The 20,789-nt window shown below is 36.2% G+C and overlaps 1 protein-coding gene across 3 annotated transcripts in view; it reads left to right on the top strand.

Annotated features, from left to right (window-relative positions):
- The window catches only part of LOC131828746 (bifunctional heparan sulfate N-deacetylase/N-sulfotransferase 3), a 183,133-nt gene that overhangs the window by 85,381 nt on the left and 76,963 nt on the right, over positions 1 to 20,789 (top strand). For all 3 annotated transcript variants that reach the window (XM_059169713.1, XM_059169720.1, XM_059169730.1), the window contains exons 5-6: positions 4,094 to 4,279; positions 9,784 to 9,912. In XM_059169713.1, coding sequence (XP_059025696.1) covers positions 4,094 to 4,279; positions 9,784 to 9,912 — 315 coding nt within the window. The remainder of the gene's footprint in view (positions 1 to 4,093; positions 4,280 to 9,783; positions 9,913 to 20,789) is intronic.

The following is a 20,789-nucleotide window of genomic DNA, read 5'->3' as shown; positions in this document are numbered from 1 at the left end:
GCAAAATCTTAATATGATCTAATAATTTAGATCAGAACTTATCAGTAAAGCCTTCTTTGTAGATATGACAAAAATAAATTATGAAAAAGAGGTATCACATTTATCCACAGGAAGTGTTGGGGTAGGGACATTCCAGGCTGAGAAAACCAGATAGAGAAGGGTGCTAAAGTAGGAAAGCACTTGGTGGATTTTAGGAAAAGATTAACATGACTAACATACAGTGAAGGGTGCAGGATAGAGAGAGAAGCAAGGGTCCTACCATGCAACACTTGGAACTATCCTAAAAAATCTATATTTTATCATTAAGTTCAAGGAGAAATCAAGGATAGATTTTGAATAGAATGTTATAGGATCATATTTGTGACTTTAAAGTATTACTGTGGCTGCTGTGTAGAAAATGGATGGATGTAGCAGGAGAGGAAATGCATAGAAGAGTTAGGAACCTGGGCTACAAGCCCATGGGATAAAATGGTAAATGAGACCAGGGTAATGGTGATGACCGAATTGGAGAAAAGTGGATAGATTTAAGATACATCCTGGAGGTAGTACTGATAGGCTATGATAATAGACTGGATTCAGGACAGAATAGGGAAATAGGTGTCAAGAACAACCTCTAACTTTTCCTACATGGCCAAGAGTTGGCTGTGGCTGACAGTGTCATTCAACGACATAGAGGAACCCTGGGGAAAGAGCATATCGAGTAGAGAGGTGGAGATGAAGAGTTCAGTTGTGAGAATCATTAATCCACTTTGTTCAAAGTCTCTGACTTATATTTAATAGTAACAAAGCCATATTTCCCAGCCTTTTCAGTCCAAGTCCTCCACTGAAAAATCTTGATATGAATTATAGGTTCCTGGAACTAAAATGCTACTTTCAGTCGAGGATTACTGAAGAAGAATTAACTTTTTAAGCTAACGTGGATAGTATTTTAGAATTTTGGCCCCAGATAAAAAAAATAATAATAATACATGCTTAATTTCAAATTAAAAGATTTGGAAGAGAATTATCAGTTAAGAATTAAGCATTGTAGCTAAACCCTCTAAAACCTGATAGTCTGCCTTCCAAAACACACTACCTACATTTTAGCCCAAACTTTTCTATGCAAGAACATTTCTAGTGTTCTTTCTGGTATTGAATGCAATCTGTGTTCTTTCTGGTATTGAATGCAATCTGGGGGCCAATTTATGTTACCTTTATGTAAAGCCCTTTTAAAAGATTTCCTACTAACTAGCTCTCCAGCAATTTATAGCCTGGAGCCACATGGTGCTGGTTGTGACTATATGGACAGATCAGAAGAGAAGCAGGGACAGGACACTAAGATAGAAGTCACAGAATCCTCACATGAGAGAATCCCAAAACCTACAGTGAAAGCAGAAAAGAGGGTGTAATAGCTCTTTTACTGATTAAAAAAAAAAAAAAAAAAAAAAAAAAAGATGGCCTGGTGGCTTCATAATTTCCATATTAGAGTTGAGTAGTAGGACCACAGCTTATTAAAAAAAAAAATGGAGGCAGGGCAGTAATGACAACAATAAACAGCATACATTGAATGTGTATCATGCACTAAATGCTCCCCCTGTGTAATATTATTTAATTTACTCTGAACTCCTTCAAGATAATTACCCCATGATTAGCATTTGAGAACAGGACATGAGGCTTAGATAAGGTCATAAATCATTTGCCAAAGGCCACACAGGTAGAAAATGGGAGAGTGAAATGGCCAGATAGATCTGACTCCAGAAATGGAGTTTTCTACCATCATGACACACGGCACCAGCACAAAAAGATGAGACTAAGAAGCCTCAGTATTTCTTCAGTGTTAAAAGCTGGAAATAAAAACAAAATTGCGCATACATTGGTCCCCAAATATTTGGGAATATTCCAAAAGGAAGGAAGTGTCCCTGCTGTGCAAGGTGAAGGAAGTGTCCCTGCTGTGCAAGGTCATCCTTTTCTTATATGGGGTTCCTGAACACAGAACCTACTACTTAGGGGCATTGAAAACTACCTTGAGCTTTCTATCAGCATAATTTCTTACAAATTTAGAGATATTTGAATTTAAAGTACAGTTCCTATCATTGTGAATTTCATCCTTGCTTTTTAAGAAACTGTTAATCAGTAATTGTTAATTTTTTTTCTTTAAATTTCAATGACTGAAATTCATTTTCTTTCATTTGGTCCATGATCACTGCACCCCTATTTTTAAACCAAATTAGATGAATACTTCACTGACCTAGTCTAACACAAAGTATGCACTGGCGAATTATTTTTAGTTGAAAAAATTTGCTTTAGTTTGAGTTTCTAAAAACCAGTAAAAGAACTGCAGCGAGATATTTCAGCTCAGTTTTTAGCAAAATTCTAAATGATATAATAGTAATTCCATTAAATATGGCCAGCTCCACAAAGATGCAAATACAATGAAAAACACAAAACTTTCTCTGTCATCCTTCAGAAACAGAGACATGGGCCACTCAACACTAATAGTACTCATTCTCTTTTCTCACGGTACAAATGTGGCAGCTTCTCTTTTCAGCAATTCCAGTACTTCTATCTGACTGAACTCACTCTTAAATGATGAATAGAATTTACAAGATAAGGGGCAAAGGACATTCAGTTGAGGGGGACAGTGTATACAGTGTACAGCAAAGACTTAAAGGGAATCATCAGAAATTGTGGGTGGGGAGGATGAATGCTGGTAGGAGATAATGCTGTGTAGACGGGCTAGGGACCAAATGTTGAAGGCCTTTTACACTGTGTGAGGGAGTCGGACAGATACTTACGGAACAAGAAACCACTGGCAACCCATTTTCTTTCTTTCAGGGACTTCATATACTTCCTTCACCTCCTGTCATTATCTAAGTTGAAAAAAAAAAAAAGTTAGCCTTACAAATTAGCTGAACAAAGCTAGCTTCTTTTCCCGTATCCATTTGGAGCGTATTTCTATAACTCAATACATTTAGAAGCCTGATAACTATGGTTCTCTGTATGTGAAATTGTCCTTTGGCATGAAGAAAAGCCATGACTAATTCAAAGGAGGCCTATTTAGGTGGAACTTTTGAAGACTATAAAGCAATTGAAAATACAGATAGAAAAATAAACTATTTTTCAGGAGAAAAAAATACACGTCTACTGCTGAAGCCATGGGTATTCTTTTTATAAAAGATGTGTTTCATCTTTTACGCCTATGCAATTTCCCTGTGTGACAAGATGCCTATATGTATCAAGATTAAGGGACCAACTCAAATGAAGAAGAACAATGACAATTATACAAATTTTCCCCAAACATCCTCCAATATATCCAGATAACACATAAATTTATTTTTGGAATTTTCTGACCCAGTCAGGGCCAAGTGGTATCCACATGTGTTGTACGTGCAATTTTAAAACTATTCTTTATAACTGGACTCATTTTCTATACAAAATCTTGACTTTACACCAACAAAATTTCCAGATTATTTGGCTCTTTCAGTACCTTCTACTTTTACTATAACCAGGACTTCAACTTCAAAGAAAATTGCTCTATAAGATTTAATACATTTCTTCATTGCAGGTGCCTGCTTCTTCCAAGGCAGGGAACATAATCTATTACCGGCCCACATGCCGAAGGACTAGCAGAAATGTGGCAAATTTGGTAGAACCTGGGAAATAGGCAAAATAAAATCCCCTTAGCATTAGATTTCTAATGAAATCTAATGTTCTATCCCTCTAATAAACGGTGGTCTTATTTTTGTGGGGAGTGCTGAGTGTTGTTTGTTGCAAGTGCTTATCATTTAATTTATTGAAATTGTGAGAACAGAAAGAAGGACGGGCGACTATGACAAGATGCACTAAGTGCAGACTCTTTCAAGTTATTCATTAAAATCATCATCCTGTTCTGCCCCCTCTTAAAAACAAATGTATTAACATCAAGATGAGTGGAAAGGTTACCAGGCTTCATAACGCCTAGAGGTTGTAATATTTGTCACCTTAATTTTACAATGCAATTAGGTAATGATGCATTTAAACAAATGCATTTGTAGCACATTTGAAAAATCTGGGGGGTAAAAATAGGATCAAGGTAAATCTTCCCACATTCTAATCAATATTTGCTTGGTCTCAGGAGCACGGCATTCCTACCGACATGGGCTACGCAGTGGCCCCTCACCATTCGGGCGTCTACCCTGTACATGTTCAGCTTTACGAGGCTTGGAAGAAGGTTTGGAATATTAGAATCACCAGCACAGAAGAATATCCGCATCTGAAACCAGCCAGACACCGGAGGGGCTTCATCCACAAAAACATCATGGTGAGCCTCTCTGGTATGCATAGGGTAGAACTAATTTTTTAAGATTTACATTCTTCATTTGAAGAAAGAACAAAAGAGAAGAGCAAAATGTTGAGCTCTTAACTAGGAAAAGCTTCCTACTGCAGGAAGTATATTTCTCATATCTAAGCATCTAAGCAGAGGATGTTTTAATTAAAGTCACTTCTGCATAATTCTTTGAATACAAAATGCTTTCTTGCTTTCTTTCTTTTTTTTTTTTTTTAACTGATACTATTAACCAGAAACTGATGTGAAAATACTAAGGAAACAACATATCTTGCTGGTAATTTATGGAAGCCATCATCTCTTCAAAAAGTTATTTAGTACATAAAATAGGGGCACCTGGGTGGCTCAGTGGGTTGAGTCTCTGCCTTCAGCTCAGGTCATGACCTCAGGGTCTTGGGATCAAGCCCTGCAGTGGGCTCTCTGCTCAGCAGGGAGCCTGCTTCCCCTCTCCCTTTGCCTGCCTCTCTGCCTACTTGTGATCTCTGTCTGTTAAATAAATAAATAAAATCTTTTAAAAAAATTTTTTTAAGTTGTTTACTATGTAAAACGAAAACCAACTCTCCCTATGTTAACGTGCTGCTCTTTTACAAGTCAAACTGTTCTTCTCTTTATCATGTCAGACCAAGCAAACAAAGAAAAACTCGACTACTTACAACAAGAAGCCACACATGAAGCCCTGCGTAATTACCAACAGATCATAATATAGAGTACAAATGCAACAGACGATGTTAATTAAATCATTTTCATCCACTGTCAAATTCTCTCCAAAGCTTCCCCAATGTTTTTGTTTTTTGTTTTGTTTTGTTTTACAATGGTGACACATGCCTATTGTCAAGATATGTTATTACTTAATACTTTGTGAGGCCTCCCAAAGGAACTAAATCCAACTTTTTTTTCCATACTAGAACACCCAAAGAGTTTTGACATTAGGAAGGGGCTCCCTGATTTAGACTCATCCTGGGAAGGAATACTACAGAGAAAAACACTGTGCGATGAAGCACTGTTACACCCTGTCAGACTATGTCTGACCAGATCTCTACTCTAGAATTAGGAGTAACTGACTTCTTTTCAGACAGTTTTCCAATGTCTGCAAAAATTACAGAATGGATGATGACATTTAAGTTGTATCATCTCCCATTTTGACTTTTCCCTCAATAAAAACTGCTGTAAATCCTAGGTGGGGACATAATGGCTCTATTTCATCCCAGTCTGCCCTTCTTTACTGAAGATAAACTCACTATGCCTCAACTGCCAGCCTGTTGACCAGAGAGCGTTTAGGAGACCTGGGTTATAATTGAAGAGTATCTGTACTTCCTGCCATTTTTAAATCATATGCAGTGTTGGTAGAACAGTGAATCTAAGTCTCTAAGGATTTTATTAAACATTGTCCTCTTTTGTTTCTGTTTCTGCCAATACTGCCAGAAAATTTGCTTGGCTGTGTCCCATGGGATATGTTCATTTTTTGTTTCTCCCAAAAACATATTTTAACTGTACTGTAAATGCACAAACCTTACAGGTAATAAAGGCTCTGTTTTGATGGAATTGTTCCTATGGCTCCAATTGTGTAGCAATCCATGGAAACCCTCTATATTTGTTTTGTGGGCTCTTGGATGAGAATTTTCAAGCGGGAAATGCTCAGCAGGCCATTGATTGTGCAGCAAAAGAAAGAGAACATGGCTTGGAGTCATCCAAATAGAGATGCAAGTAAGACCACAAGAGCCAGTATGCTCTCGTAGGAAGAGAATGAAAAGAAGAAAAAAAAAAATCACACCCATATTTTGTTTTATGAGATGAGGGAAACTTTTTTTTAATATTCATAAATCAAATCCCAAAGGCCTTAAATTGAACGCATTACTTCCCTTCAAGCCAGCTGTTATTGATCCTGCTATTCCTGATTCAGTTCTGCAACTCGGACATGATGCTGGCCACAGCCCTCCAACTTCCAGCCTCTGCACTCCAACAATAATTCCTTTACAATGCATTTTTATTCCCCTTAGTTTCCCACAACTTAATTCACTGCCTTGGTTTCATGTGTAAAATGTGCTGCTGGCTCCTACTTTGTTTATAGCTTCCATTTACCCCACACTATAGCCTGTTCCACAGATACAGCCAGTCTTTTTTTTTTTTTTTTTTTTTTTTAATTCTTTTTAGAACACTGCTGTCATTTTGGCCTTCCTAACCTTGATACATCCAATTATCTCCACACCCTTTAACTTGCTCTTCAGGTACCTGAAAAGAATTTAGTCTAAATCTACCTTTCTACTTTCTATTTTCCTGTAGCTAATACAGACTCACTCCAGCCAAAAAATTTTAAAACAGTATTGCTGTGTCCATATCTTTGTTATTTTTTCTTCCTCAAAAGATTTTCTGACCACTCTCTACCTACTCTTATTCCCTTTATTCCTCAATATCAACTCCATGTCCTATAATTTATTGTAAAGCATCTTGGTGTACAACAGCTGAGCAGCTCAAGCCTGCTCTCCTGTGAATTCCCATAACAGATCCTTTTATAACTCCACAAAAATATAAAAGCCTATGACATTTCAAGGCATTTGTGCCCTAACCAGAGTCTCTGAGTTTCCAGTCTTAGTGCACTGTCTGCTGGACAAATTCGATCTTCATTCAGTAAGAAATTAAGAAAAAACCAGGATTCTCTACCCTAACCCCTGGTTGCTAAATGTGACTCTCTGGAGAAAGCCAGAGCCCTCTAAACAATTAGACTACAGATCCTGATTGTCCACTTTCTGTTTCTAATGGAGATGCCCACTGATAAAGGTTCCTATTAACCCTGCTGGAAGCCTCCTAGATTGTCTTAACTGGTAACTCCTAAAAGCATTTGTTGACAGCTGCTCTAGGTTTAGGCCTTAAGTACAGGATATTGGCTTCAGGTCCAACTGGTCAAGATTCTTGTTGGTTAAGGCTTTCTTAACCATCTCCCACTTACTGTCAGGAAGGTTTCCATAGTCTCCTCAATGTCTCCAAGCTGAATTTGATAATGTCACACTCCTAGAATCAGTTCTAGAGGACAGTCCCTAGCAAAACACCTAAAAATAAACAAAAAACAAACAATCAACAAACCCTCTCTCATTCCTTCTCTAACACAAGAAAGCTATTTGAAGGAATATGTTCAGTGTCCTGTAGCATTGAGCTCAGGAGTTAGACAATGGAATATGACCCTGTCACATTCTGAGTATCTCCTCACCCTCCTGTGGTGGCCTGCTGATCATCTGAGGGCTCACGTTAGCTCTTACCCTCTCGGCAGGTGCGATCCTTCCCAGAGGTCAAGGGTAAAGCCTTTGCACGTCCTCTTCTCTGTGTTCAAACTCAAATAATTTGAGAAATAGACAAAATCCCAATTTCTTTTCTCTCTCCATTTTGCATAGAATCAGCGAGACAATCAAGTCCCAAAGATAGCTCTTTATGTTTCCAGAGTTTTTCAGGCAAGATACTCAAGCTGAATCCCGAAAGTGATTCAAAATCATGCACTTTTAAAACGTAAAATTAGCCTACCTTTTAATCACCTGTGGGTATTTATTTAGCTTTGGAGTATTTCTCTTTATTCCAGTATACCTTAAATTCTTCAGGAGTAGAAAGAATGTATCTTTGTGTTCTCCCACATGGACTTACATAGAGTTTAAGAATATGTACTTGTTTTTAAAAATGAACAAATGCTATATAAAGCTTTGATTTCCTGGAGAATGATATTTTCATGAATTTTTAGGGAATATATTTAATTCAGCTAGGATATCTTTGCACTGGGTTCTTGTTTGCCATTGATTTTGTGCATAACATTGTAAGAATGTGGTACTTTTAAACATAAATATCACCAGAGTTAATACTCGGCAATAAATTGAAGTTCATTTAACTATTTCATCAAGATAGAACAGCTCTCAAGGATATTTGACCAGTTTACAAAAATAAATGGGATATATGAAGTTCCAATTTACACAGCAATGTATGATATACTGATTGAGCTAAGAATTGTGTTTTTTGTAAGAAAATTTTCAAGGACAAGATTGAAATTTATTATAATATAGAAACTAAAGAAAAAGAACTAGTATATTTGTAGAGGGTTGCAAAGCATGAAAAGTCCTACATAGGTAGTATTTTGAAAGCACTTACGGAGCCAAATGTGCTTTAAGAATAAAGACCAAAAAATGAAGATCAATTTACTGAGTACAATAAGCAGAAAACTTGCATGTTTAAGATTCTGTAAGCCGGTATCTCTCCAAAGTATATTCATTAATTGACTATTCCTTCAAGTATATAGTGAGAAACACAGGTCATTACAAAATCATTATATAAGATATAGCTAAAGATTGTACCATCCTGCACAGCATTAATTCACACTTTCTTTTATAATTGCACTGTTATTTTACCAGAAAAGCTTTGAGAAATTGAAAAAAAAAATCCTTATCATGAATGTGTATAATTGAAACAAATAATGGTTTTCATATACAAAGGAGGAAAACAAAGCTTTCTCCTAAGTGATGTTTTATCATTTTGTTTATGGCGGCTTATAAAAGTTAATAGTCAAAAGCATAATCTCTTTTTAACTTTTGGAACTGGCAGCCTTCAGACTTAAAATCTGGGGCAGTTGTTCTTCCAGACTAGAAAAGATGCTATGCTTTGTGTCTCAAATATTTGTTTTAATTTAAAATATCATTTCTTTTTTTTTAATTTAAATTAAATTAGCCAACATATAGTACATCATTAGTCTCAGATGTAGAGTTCAATAATTTATCGATAGCACATGACACCCAGTGCTCATCATATCACGTGCCATCCTTAATGCCCATCACCCCATTCCCCCATCCCCCCACTTGCCTCCCCTCCAGCAACCCTCAGCTTGTTCCCTATAGCTACGAGTCTTTCATGGTTTTTCTACCTCTCTGATGACTTCCCATGTTTTCCCTCCCTTCTCCTATGGCCTTCTGCCCTGTTTCTTATATTCCACGTACAGGTGAAACCATATGATGATTGTCTTTGATTCACTTATTTCGCTCAGCGTAATACCGCCATTTCTTAAGAATCAGATTGTTAATGATTGACTTCATTTTCTAGTGCATGTGTAGAATTTGGCAGAAAGTATTATCCTTAAAATTTTTGCCTACTAGATTACAGGGTAGACAATTCCAATATTTTTAAAGTCTCATTTTCACTTCTTTTTTATTTCTTAAGATGCTGGAACATACTAGGCTTCATAGCAGCAGTATTGACTTGGAGATTTAAAATAAGCGGCTAAAATAATTCAAAGTCTATCTTAGTTTTAAAATATTTCTTCAACTTTCTTCAGTATTCTTTCTGTGCTGATGTCATTCTTGCTTTCCTAGAGTGTGAAGGATTTTCTGGGTCTTAGTTAAGAGTTGAATAAAATGACACCAGCTTATGCATCAACAACTTCCATGAGAAAAAACCCAAGTTTCAACAAATTAATTGGTCGAAGGGACTTTTTCCTTACTTGTTTTTTCTTCCTTCAGGTTCTTCCAAGACAAACCTGTGGGCTTTTCACTCACACAATTTTCTACAAGGAATATCCAGGAGGTCCTAAAGAGCTAGACAAGAGTATCCAAGGAGGTGAACTTTTCTTCACTGTGGTTCTCAATCCAGTAAGTACTTTGAGTTAATCTCAAAATAAAAAAAATTAAAAAAAAAAATTTAAAAGGTGAAAAATGATCAGGTGGCTGAAAATTACCCTGACAAAAAGGCCAGATTTTGGGTAGCTTCAGCCAACTTGATATGAAGTTCTAGCTCCAAAACAGAAAAAAATTCAATTTGGAACCAAATCTAGAGAAGGAGGCAAACTCATTCTACAAGTAGCAGTGACATGAGGAACTTATGGAAAGCCAGGAGAGTGTTCTAGGACCTCCTTTGCATTAAAAAGTGTTCAGAATTCAAAGATTTCTTTCTTTTATGGAGAACAAGGTCTTTTTAAAAGTTTTTATTTAAATTCAGTTAACAAAGAGCATAATGTTATTCAGATGTACTACATAGTGATTCAGCACTTCCCTACAACACCTGATGCTCATCACATGATGCCCCCCACCCTGCTAACCATCGGTTTGTTCTATATAGTTAAGAGTCTGTTTCTTGGTTTGTCTTTTTCCCTTTGCTTTGTTTTGTTTCCTAAATTCCACGAGTGAAATCATATGGTATTTGTCTTTCTCTGACTTATTTAACTTCATATAATACTCTGTAACTCCAGCCACATCGTTGTAAATGGCAAGACTTCCTTCTTTTTTATAACTGAGTAATAGTCATATATATGTATATATATACATATGTATTATATATTATATATTATATATTATATATATATATCTTACTCAGTATATATACACACCACCTCTTCTTTATCCATTCATACATCAATGGACATTTGGGCTCTTTCCATAATTTGGCTATTGTAGATAATGCTGCTATAAACATTGATAAACATTGTGGTGCATGTATCCCTTTGAATTAGTATTTTTAAATTCTTTGGGTAAATACCTAGTAGTATAATTACTGGATCATAGGTTAGTTCTATTTTTAACTTTTTAAGGAATCTCCATACTGTTTTCCAGAGTGACTGGCTGCACCATTTTGCATCCAGTGCAAGAGGGTTCTCCTTTCTCCACATCCTCACCAACACCTGTTGGTTCTTCTTTTGTTGATTACAGCCATTCTGGCAGGTATAAGGTGATATTTCATGTAGTTTTGTTTTGTATTTCCCTGATGATTAGTGATGATGAGCATCTCTTCATATGTCCATTAGCCATCTGTCTGTCTTCTTTATATAAAGAACTTATAAAACTCAACACCCAAAAAATGAATAACCCAATTAAAAATGGGTAGAAGACATGAATAGACATTTTTCCAAAGAACAAGATTTTTTACCTGCAAAATTCTCCTATTCCCACTGTGGACCAGTTTTCTCATTTAAATGACCATTAACACTGTGATTCTGTTTTTCCCCTTCCTATTTAAAGTAAAGGTATAAGCAAAGTGAAAGAGGAATTAGGTGAGTAAATATGGTCATTTTGGATACATTTATGTGAGAGCTTGTCTTGTTAGTTCTCAGGCCCGGCAGAGCAGCCTATTTAATTGGCTGCTGCTCTTCTTCCTTCACTTCTTAATACTTGTGTGCCAGCTCTACAATAACCATTTGCGCATATATCTGCCGGAGGCTAGTGTGATAAATATGTGTAGAAAAAGACGAACTAACTGAAGTAAGGTGTATAAGGAAAAGAAGGGGTTTTATTTCCCTTCTGAATATCACTAACATAAAAAAATAAAATTAGGTTTATTTATCAGTTGTATGGGTTTGCCTCTGGCATTAGCAATATTAAAGATGAAAAAGTCTAATTTTCCAAATATGAAAAAAGCCTGTTAGCATAAAAGTTGAAGAAGATAGAAATAAAGAGAATAAATTTTGAGAAGCCCCATTCTGGATCCTAATTTTACAGGTCTTGCAAATAAAATTACAGGTATTTTTCATCATCTTCTTGTATTTAATGACTATATTTATTTCTTAGCTTCTAGAAAATGAGATTAGACATAAGGGCGACACATCTTTGGGAAAAATCATCATGTGTATTCAAAACTCAAGATGATTTCAGGCAGTATGCCATTTCCCCTTTTGCAAGTTTATCCATCTTCATACCCCCAAAATGTAAGCAATTCTGATTTATACATCAGAAGTAATCTGATTTTTCTAACATATCTATTCTTCACAAATGGAAGCATCTTTGGAATCATCTCTTATGACTTTCTCCTCCTCCTCTTCCTCTCTCTCTCTCTTTTTTTTTTTTTTTTTGGTCAATTCAGCCAGTAATACACAGGTAAAAGAGTTAAACAAATACTTGATTATGAACTAAAGACTAAGTTAAAACATTTTTAATAAGTTAAAATTTTCACTAATTATTTTAAGACCCTTTAATCTGTAAAGTATACAGTTCTTACATTTTATATTTCCTTTCATCATAGAGCAATATGACTACGAACAGATAATGTCTATTTGATTCTTTCTTTTTTTTCTTAAAGAGAGAAAGGGAGAGAGAGAGCATGAGCCAGGCCTGGAGGCCAGGGTGGGAGTGAGGGCAAAAGGAAAGAGAGAATCTTTTTTTTTTTTTTTTAAAGATTTTATTTATTTATTTGAGAGAGAGAGAGAGAGAGAGGGAGAGAGAACATTAGTGGAGAAAGGTCAGCGGGAGAAGCAGACTCTCTGCCGAGCAGGGAGCCCAATGTGGGACTCGATCCCGGGACTCCAGGATTGCGACCTGAGCTGAAGGCAGTTGCTTAACCAACTGAGCCACCCAGGAGCCCAGAAAGAGAGAATCTTAAGCAGACTCCACCATCCAGTAAAGAGCCTGGCTTGAGGCTTGATCTCACAACCCTAACATCATGACCTGAGCTAAAATCAAGAGTCAGGCACTTAACTGACTGAGCCACCCAGGTGACCCCTCTTTTATTCTTTTACCCAATTGTTGCTTTGGTGCTTAAGAAATTCCTAGTGGTATTATAATTTCTGAACTTCCTAGAGGAAATTAGTTTCATTTAACACGGAAGAAATTCAATATTAGGTCATTCATATACAAGAGATTTATAAGAAGTGTTTTTCACGGTTTCAAAACCAAATTCTTTTCTTTTTTAATAATTATTTTATTTTATTTTATTTTATTTTATTTTATTTTATTTTATTTTATTTTATTTTATTTGACACAGAGAGAGAGTGCACAAGCGGGGGTGGGGGCGGGTGGGACAGAAGGGGATGGAGAAGCAGACTACCCGCTGAGAAGGGAGCCTAATAAGAAGCTTGATCCCAGGACTCTGGGATCATGACCTGAGCCAAATGCAGATGCTTGACAACTGAGCAACCCAGGCACCCCCCAAATTATTTTTTAAAAATCTTACAGTAAATCTTGTATGAATCATGGATACTAATTTGAGATAATTAGCTGGGCAAATGTTTTAAATGTTTAGCAAACCTAGCTGCTTTTCAGGCCTTTATAGATAATATTGGCAGTTTTGTTTTTCTTGATGAGAAAATCCACAGGGAATAAAGGGGAGGGAAAAAAAATTTCCAGAGAACTTGTGCTTTCCTGATTCAGAAAACTTTCAGTAGACAATTACTTTCGGATAAATGCTGGAATTCAAAATTGAAAGATCCTTGTCAGACACCATAAGATAGGGATGGAATCCAAATTAATTTCATCTGATATGCCAACTCCAATTTTTGGAAGCAACTAGTGTCACCTGGAGATTTCTGGTTGAGAAGCCCACTTCTAAAACTTAGCTCAAGTCTCTCACCCAAGAGAAGACCACTATCATTAGTTAGTGATGTTTGCCTTGCAGAGCAGACTGAGGAGGAGTGACCTGTTTCACATTAATTATCCATCCCAAAATTACATGTTTGGGTAAATCTGTGTTAAAATTAAGAGAGGTCCAGGTGCAGTGAGGCATGCTACTGATTTGTCAGATGGCACTCTTTTCCAGGTCAGAATAAGAATGAGAAAACCTTGATGGAACCATAGTACGTATTAGCTGCAGGAAAGATATGAAATTTAATTATAGTGGATTTGAATGATAGCCATTATAAGCTTAAGTAATACCCTAGTCCTTGATTAGAAGTGCCATTTTCTGAGAATGCTGAATGAGTTTTCCAACATGCAAAAAGGCATAGGTGTATTTGAAACATACCTATGTCTCAAATATATTCAAATACGCTGGAGATGAAATGAAAATAAACAGGGGTGCCTGGGGGCTCAGTGGGTTAAAGCCTCTGCCTTTAGCTCAGGTCATGATCTCAGGGTCCTGGGATTGAGCCCCACATCGGGCTCTCTACTTGGCAGGGAGCCTGCTTCTCCCTCTCTCTCTGCCTACTTGTGATCCCTCTTTCTCTGTCCAATAAATAAATAAAATCTTTTTAAAAAAAAGAAAAAATAAATTTTAAGTAAAATATAACTTTAAGTTTAAAATATAAGTTTAAGTTTAAAATATAAACTTTAAGTAAAATACAAACTTTAAGGAATTTAAGTAGCGTATTTTAAGTTTTCTGCCCACGTGTCAACATAGTATCAAGGTGCTACAGTAAGTTTTGCCAGTATCTGGGTGAGAGGTAGCTGCAACAGAGTTGCACCTCTCAGAGTTAAACCAGAATAGATCACAGTGAAGACAGAATAACACTCAAGCCTGAAATGTTCTGTTACCAAAGTATTTTTTATTGTTAAAGAAAAAAGTCCTCACCAAATAAATTTAATATAGATAAAAACAAATATTAGCAATATCTAAGAGAGAGAAAACCTCAGCCTTCTCCAAATGATATTTCCAATATCACAGGCCTAGACACCTCTTCTTATATGCACTGGATACAGAGATTTTGGTTAATATATTGACTTTGAAGTTTAGGTACAGTTGGGAGGTGGGCCCATCAGGCTATCTGATCCAAGGACCACAAAGAAATTAAGAATTTTTTTCTTTTGTGTGTGTGTCTGTTTCTAAACTCACACAGTGACAACTATTTTTTTTTTAAGATTTTATTATTTATTTATTTATTTATTTGACAGAGAGAGAGAGAGAGAGAGTACAAGAAGGCAGAGCAGCAGGCAGAGAGAGAGGGGGAAGCAGGTTCCCCACTGAGCAGAGAGCCTGATACAGGGCTTGATCCCAGGACCCTGAGATCTTGACCTGAACCAAAGGCAGAGGCTTAACCCACTGAGTCACCTGGGCGCCCCTAGTGACTTCTTGATTATAGTTCACTTTCCTATAGGAAAAGAATATGTCAATCACAAGAACTTGAACTCACTAGAACAGTAATTTGCAGTGCAATTTTATTATAGATCTTTCAGTTGGTGAATATTTCTTGTGTAACCTGCCTACCAAAAGAAGATCCCTTCCAATTGTACATATTCAAATATTTCAGCCCCTCCATAATTTACAATTTCCCATCTTAAACTAATAAATAGCATTCTGTTCTTATTTATTAATTTCATGGTCTTTGCTAATTTGACTCTACACCACTAAGAAATGGGAGCTCTCTGTCAGTGTATTGAATCAGATTTTGGAGCCCATTTGCTAAGTAGCAGATTCTGAACTCTTTTTTGATTGATTCAGGAGGGTAACAAGAATGACTTTATGGATATACCAGAGGAGAGAGACACTGGAATTATCCTGGAGTTGCTGTTAGCTATAGACAAAATTTCTACCAAGCATACACTATACTCAGACACGAATATTCCTGATCAATTCATGGTGCTACAAGTACCTTCCTATACCCTTTTAAAAAGTCTACTTACTTTACATACCTATAAGATACTATGGAGAAGGATATTAAGAACTGAAACTTATGAAGATGACAAAAAATATTCATCGACAGTGACTACACTGCCCTCAACAAATAGAATACTATAAATCTATGACAGATATTGTCATAGAAAAGGAGCTAGTAAGAGTATACTGTATATTTTAACATGATTTTCCTGTTCCACCTATCTTAAGAAGATAGAAAAATACCTAACTGGTGTGACAAATGGGATAGTTCTAGATTAGACATGATTGTTCTTGTGGAAGCCATATTATCTTGTATAGCTCTGAAAAAAGATACCACCTTCCTGCTCCAGTGTCCTTATTTCTAATTACAAATTGTTCCGAGTCTTTGCTTCTGCTCTTATTTAATAAACAGATGCTAGGTATTGAGTCATTAACAATGGATATCTGTGGGATGCTTGGCCTCCCTTAAACATACTTGATAATAAAGTCAGTGCTTGCCTCACTTATTAATCCAAAAGAGTCATGAGATTTCATGCTCCTACCACATTTGCTTGGAATTCAAATGGAACAAAAGCCTATTTGGAACAAAAAGCCATATTTGAGTGGATTACAATGAAAGTCAAACAAAATTCACACAACATAGCTGTAAATACAGAAATTAACCCACACTGAAAAATATTTTTAAAACTATAACTTATATGAGTAGGGGTTATGTGTGCTTATCTATAAAGTCATCTAAAAGGAAGCAACTATTTTTCCTAATGGGAAATTTTGTTTCTTTCCTAATTATTTATTAATCCTGCAAAAAATTGTAAGGGTAACAGAAAACCCATTATTAAAAATTAAATAAATGATAATAATAACAACTTTAGATAGTAGAAAAATAATTCCTGAACATGCCTAATAATGAGTATTACCTGAGACACTTGATTTTTTTAAAAAAATCCAAACTTTAATGCATCAGAATCTTCAGGGAATATTTTGGGGTACCTGAATACTTATCATGAGCTTCAGTTGATTCTTAAGATCAGGCAGATTTGGGAAATACTACGAAGGAAGAAAATGGAAAAATAATGTTGGTAATCATGGATTACTAAAAACTGCTATAGAAATCATGGACCTAAGATCAAGGTATCAGAATTGAAAATGAACTCAGATCTGCAGTAGGATTTAAAAAACAATGAGAATAATAAATTTTTTTCTTAGGGACCAGAGAACTGTAACTTGAACTGGAGTTTAAAGTAGAGGTAACTACTTTAGCTTTTAAAAAGCTAAGCCGGCCTCTACTCTACTCTGGCCAGCCTTCTGTTCCCATAGCATGCTCTGCAGACTCTCTCCACAGTACCACTGTAACTGTGGGTTTACTATTAGTCTGCTTGCTTCTTGTGGTAGAAAATGTGTCTTTCATCTCCAAAACCATTCCCATGTTTAAACATGATGTCCTATACCTAATTTTCATTTAACATATATTGAGAAAGAGAAACTAGCTCTTCTAATAACCTGATATGAAAAAAAGACAATGAATCTAAAAGGAAAGGAAGTCTGCATGCTAGTAAGATAGTTCTCAAATCAAAAACCTAAGTAGGACCTACTTGGCTGGGGCTAAATGACATACTGTTATATACTGTGTTTCACATATGTAATTTCTCTTCACTATAAAGACTTGCTCTCATTGAGTTCCTCAGGTGTAAGGATGAGGGACTCACTCAGGTTACCTCAAGCAATGGGTGTGTTGCCTGCAGACAACTGAACAATCAGGGCCCCTGGGACCTAAAGTGTTCTTCTGAGTCTTAGCAACTCTAGGGTCCATAAACACTAGAATTACTAATCCAGATCTTGCCATCATGCTTTAATACGAACGTTCAAATTCTTCTCCTTTGTCTGAATGTGTCTTCTATAGACTATAAAGTACTTCTCTGCTAGTGCTGCTTATTTATGACTTCCACTAAGAAAAAAAAAATTCATAAATGAATTAACTTAATTGACCAAAAAGGGGGAAATGGGGTACTGGTAAAGCAAATTATGTTTCCCCATAATAGAATACATTCAGCTATTAAAAACATAATTTATGTTATATTATTTATGACCTATCCAGGATAGAGTTAGTATTTACTCAGTTCCAGTTGTTCTCTATCTGTAAGTCTCATATGTTACCTAACACCTACCTCATCACTTGATTATTTGAGTTTTCATCTTTTTTTTAATATAAGGAGACATTCTTGCTGGAATGATCTATGTGTGTCTCATTTTCGTGTTCCCCACTGTGTCTAGATCAATCTCTTGAATGTAATAAGAGGTCACCAATTTTTTTAAAATGATTGCCTTAATACATGAATAGTTGGGAGCATTGCTTGATTTACGGTATATCCAAAGGTGAATAATAACAAGACTGGTTTTATACGACTACATTCTGGAAGATTCTCTGCTTATAACTAAGTGAAATTCATGATCCAGGAAATTTTTAACTGACCCTTAATGGTGGTAAGTTTTCACACATGATGATGAATTAGCCTGACATGGAACAGTGGACAGTTAAAGCTGAAGAAAGCCACAGAGTTTATCTATTCAATCACCTAATTTTTCTGTAGTATTCTGTTGAGAAACCCAATTTTCTTTTTATTTCCCAATAGCATGGGCATTATATGTATATTACATATATATATATATTATATATATATATATACACACACATATATATATACACATACACTATATGTATATATATATGTACACACACATGTACATAACCTGAGCCAATAAAAGGGTAGCATCAAGGGAAACAGAAGCAGAGACATGGATTCTTGAGGGAATAAAAACACCCCAGCCACAGCAAGTCACAATCAAGAGGGATATGAAGGATACAGAACTTTTTCCTGAGAAGTGGCAGATCAAAGCTCCACATGAGGCATTCTAACCCTCAGATCCTACACAGGAGAAACAGCCCCCACACACAACAGACTTTGAAAACCAATGGGAATTATGTTCAGGAAAATTACAAAACTGTGGAGAATGGAAAACCCACTCTTAAATGGCTTGTGTGCAAATGCACTTGACCCAGAAACCAGCCCCAAACACCCAATTTATAAAGCACATAGATGATAGATAAAGGACACTCATTTACAACCCTTAAAGCATCCACTGGAGAGGCAGGACAGCAGGGACTCTCCTCAGGGACTGATATTTCTCCAAAGAAGATATACAGGCATAGGCCAATAGGCACATGGAAAGATACTCAACAGCACTGATGTTAGAGAAATGCAAATCAAAATCACAGTGAGATTATCTCCTAACCCCTGTTAGAAAGTCTGTGACCAAATGGACAAGAAATAACACACGTTAGAAGGGATATATAGACAAGGGAACCCTATGCACTGTTAGTGAGATTGTAAATTGATGCAGCCAGTATGGAAAACAGTATGGAGATTCCCTTAAAAATTAAGAATAACACTACCATATGACCCAGCTATTCTACTTCTGGGTATTTATCTGAAGAATACAAAAACACTAATTTGAAAAGACATATGCACTCCTTTGTTCATTGCAACATTATTTATAATAGCTAAGATACCAAAACAACCTAAGTGTCCAGATGGGTAAAGAAGATGTGGTACACTTATATAATGGAAGACTACTTGGCCATAAAAAAGAATAAAATATTTCCATTTCTGACATGGAAATCCGACATGGATGGATCTTGGGGATATTATGCTAAGTAAAATAAGTCAGAGAAAAACGAATACCATATGATTTTACTCAAATGTGGAATTTAAGAAAAATAAACAAAAAATAAAAATATATTCAAAGATACAGAGAACAAACTAGTGGTTACCAAAGGAAAAGGAGGTTCATAGGTGGGTGAAATGGCCAAAGAGGGTCGGTCAACTATATGGTGATGGATGTTAACTAGATTTGTGGTGGTAATAACTTTGTGGTGTGTCCAGATGTCAAATTATAAAGCTACACACCTGAAATTTGCCTGGGTGGCTCAGTGGGTTAAAGCCTCTGCCTTCGGCTCAGGTCATGATCCCAGGGTCCTGGAATGGACTCCCACGTCAGGCTCTCTGCTCAGAGAGGAGCCTGCTTCCTCCTCTCTCTCTCTGCCTGTCTCTCTGCCTACTTGTGATCCGTCTGTCAAATAAATAAATAAAATCTTAAAAAAAAAAAAAAACTAAGACAAAAAAGTGCTTTTGTAAAAGGCTTTAATAAGCACTTATAGCCAAGGGAAAATGTTGAATGTTCATTTAAAGATCTATAAATCATAAATAATAAAAGAATCACTTTTTATCTAGTTGATGCTACTTATAAATTGATAAGACTTTTAAACTTGTAAAGCCAAATTATTTTATTTCATTTATTTGCTATCCTCCATATCAGCCCTATTTTTCTATCAATAATGTTCTTCACAACTAACTGCAAGTTACATAATTACTTGCCACTGTGAGATTTAACATACTACAAGAAAGCATGGTTAAGACCTTTTGATTTCCACAGTTAAGAAAAAAAGAAATATGATAAATCCTTAAGTCTTTGGAATGGATATTAAGAAATAAAAAATAGGTATTAAGTTAAAGAAATGAATATTGTTATTCCTTATTTAATCCTTTGATAGTCTCCCCTTCTTTCAATAATCATCTATGCATCTTTCACTCCACCCATAGTTTCCCTAAATAGGACCTATTGTTTCATTCTGTGCCTTCAAGGACACTACTGGGTTCAACTTGATTCTTTCCAGCAAATCTGAGTTCATATATCATCTTTTTATAGAAGACTTCCCGCCACTCTCCAGTTTCTCCTCTGTATTCTCATAGCACCCAGGCATAACCCTAACATAACCTGGCCACAGCACCTTAACCAGTTATCTTTCTCATCCAATAGTTTGTGCATTCCTTGATATAAGACATCATGTCTTTTTTTTTTTTTTTAAAGATTTTATTTATTTGTCAGAGAGAGCGAGCGAGAGCGAGCACAGGCAGACAGAGTGGAAGGCAGAGTCAGACGGAGAAGCAGGCTCCCTGGGGAGCAAGGAGCCCGATATGGGACTTGATCCCAGGACGCTGGGATCATGACCTGAGCCGAAGGCAGCTGCTTAACCAACTGAGCCACCCAGGCGTCCCATGTCTTTTTTTTTTTTTAAGATTTTATTTATTTATTTATTTGACAGGCAGAGATCACAAGTAGGCAGAGAGGCAGGCAGAGAGAGAGGGAAGCAGGCTCCCCGTTGAGCAGAGAACCCGAT

This window comes from Mustela lutreola, chromosome 1, assembly GCF_030435805.1.
Source record: "Mustela lutreola isolate mMusLut2 chromosome 1, mMusLut2.pri, whole genome shotgun sequence".
Taxonomy (NCBI): Eukaryota; Metazoa; Chordata; class Mammalia; order Carnivora; family Mustelidae; genus Mustela; species Mustela lutreola.
The sequence above is the reverse complement of the archived record's forward strand: the minus strand, read 5'-3'. Positions and strand labels throughout refer to the sequence as shown.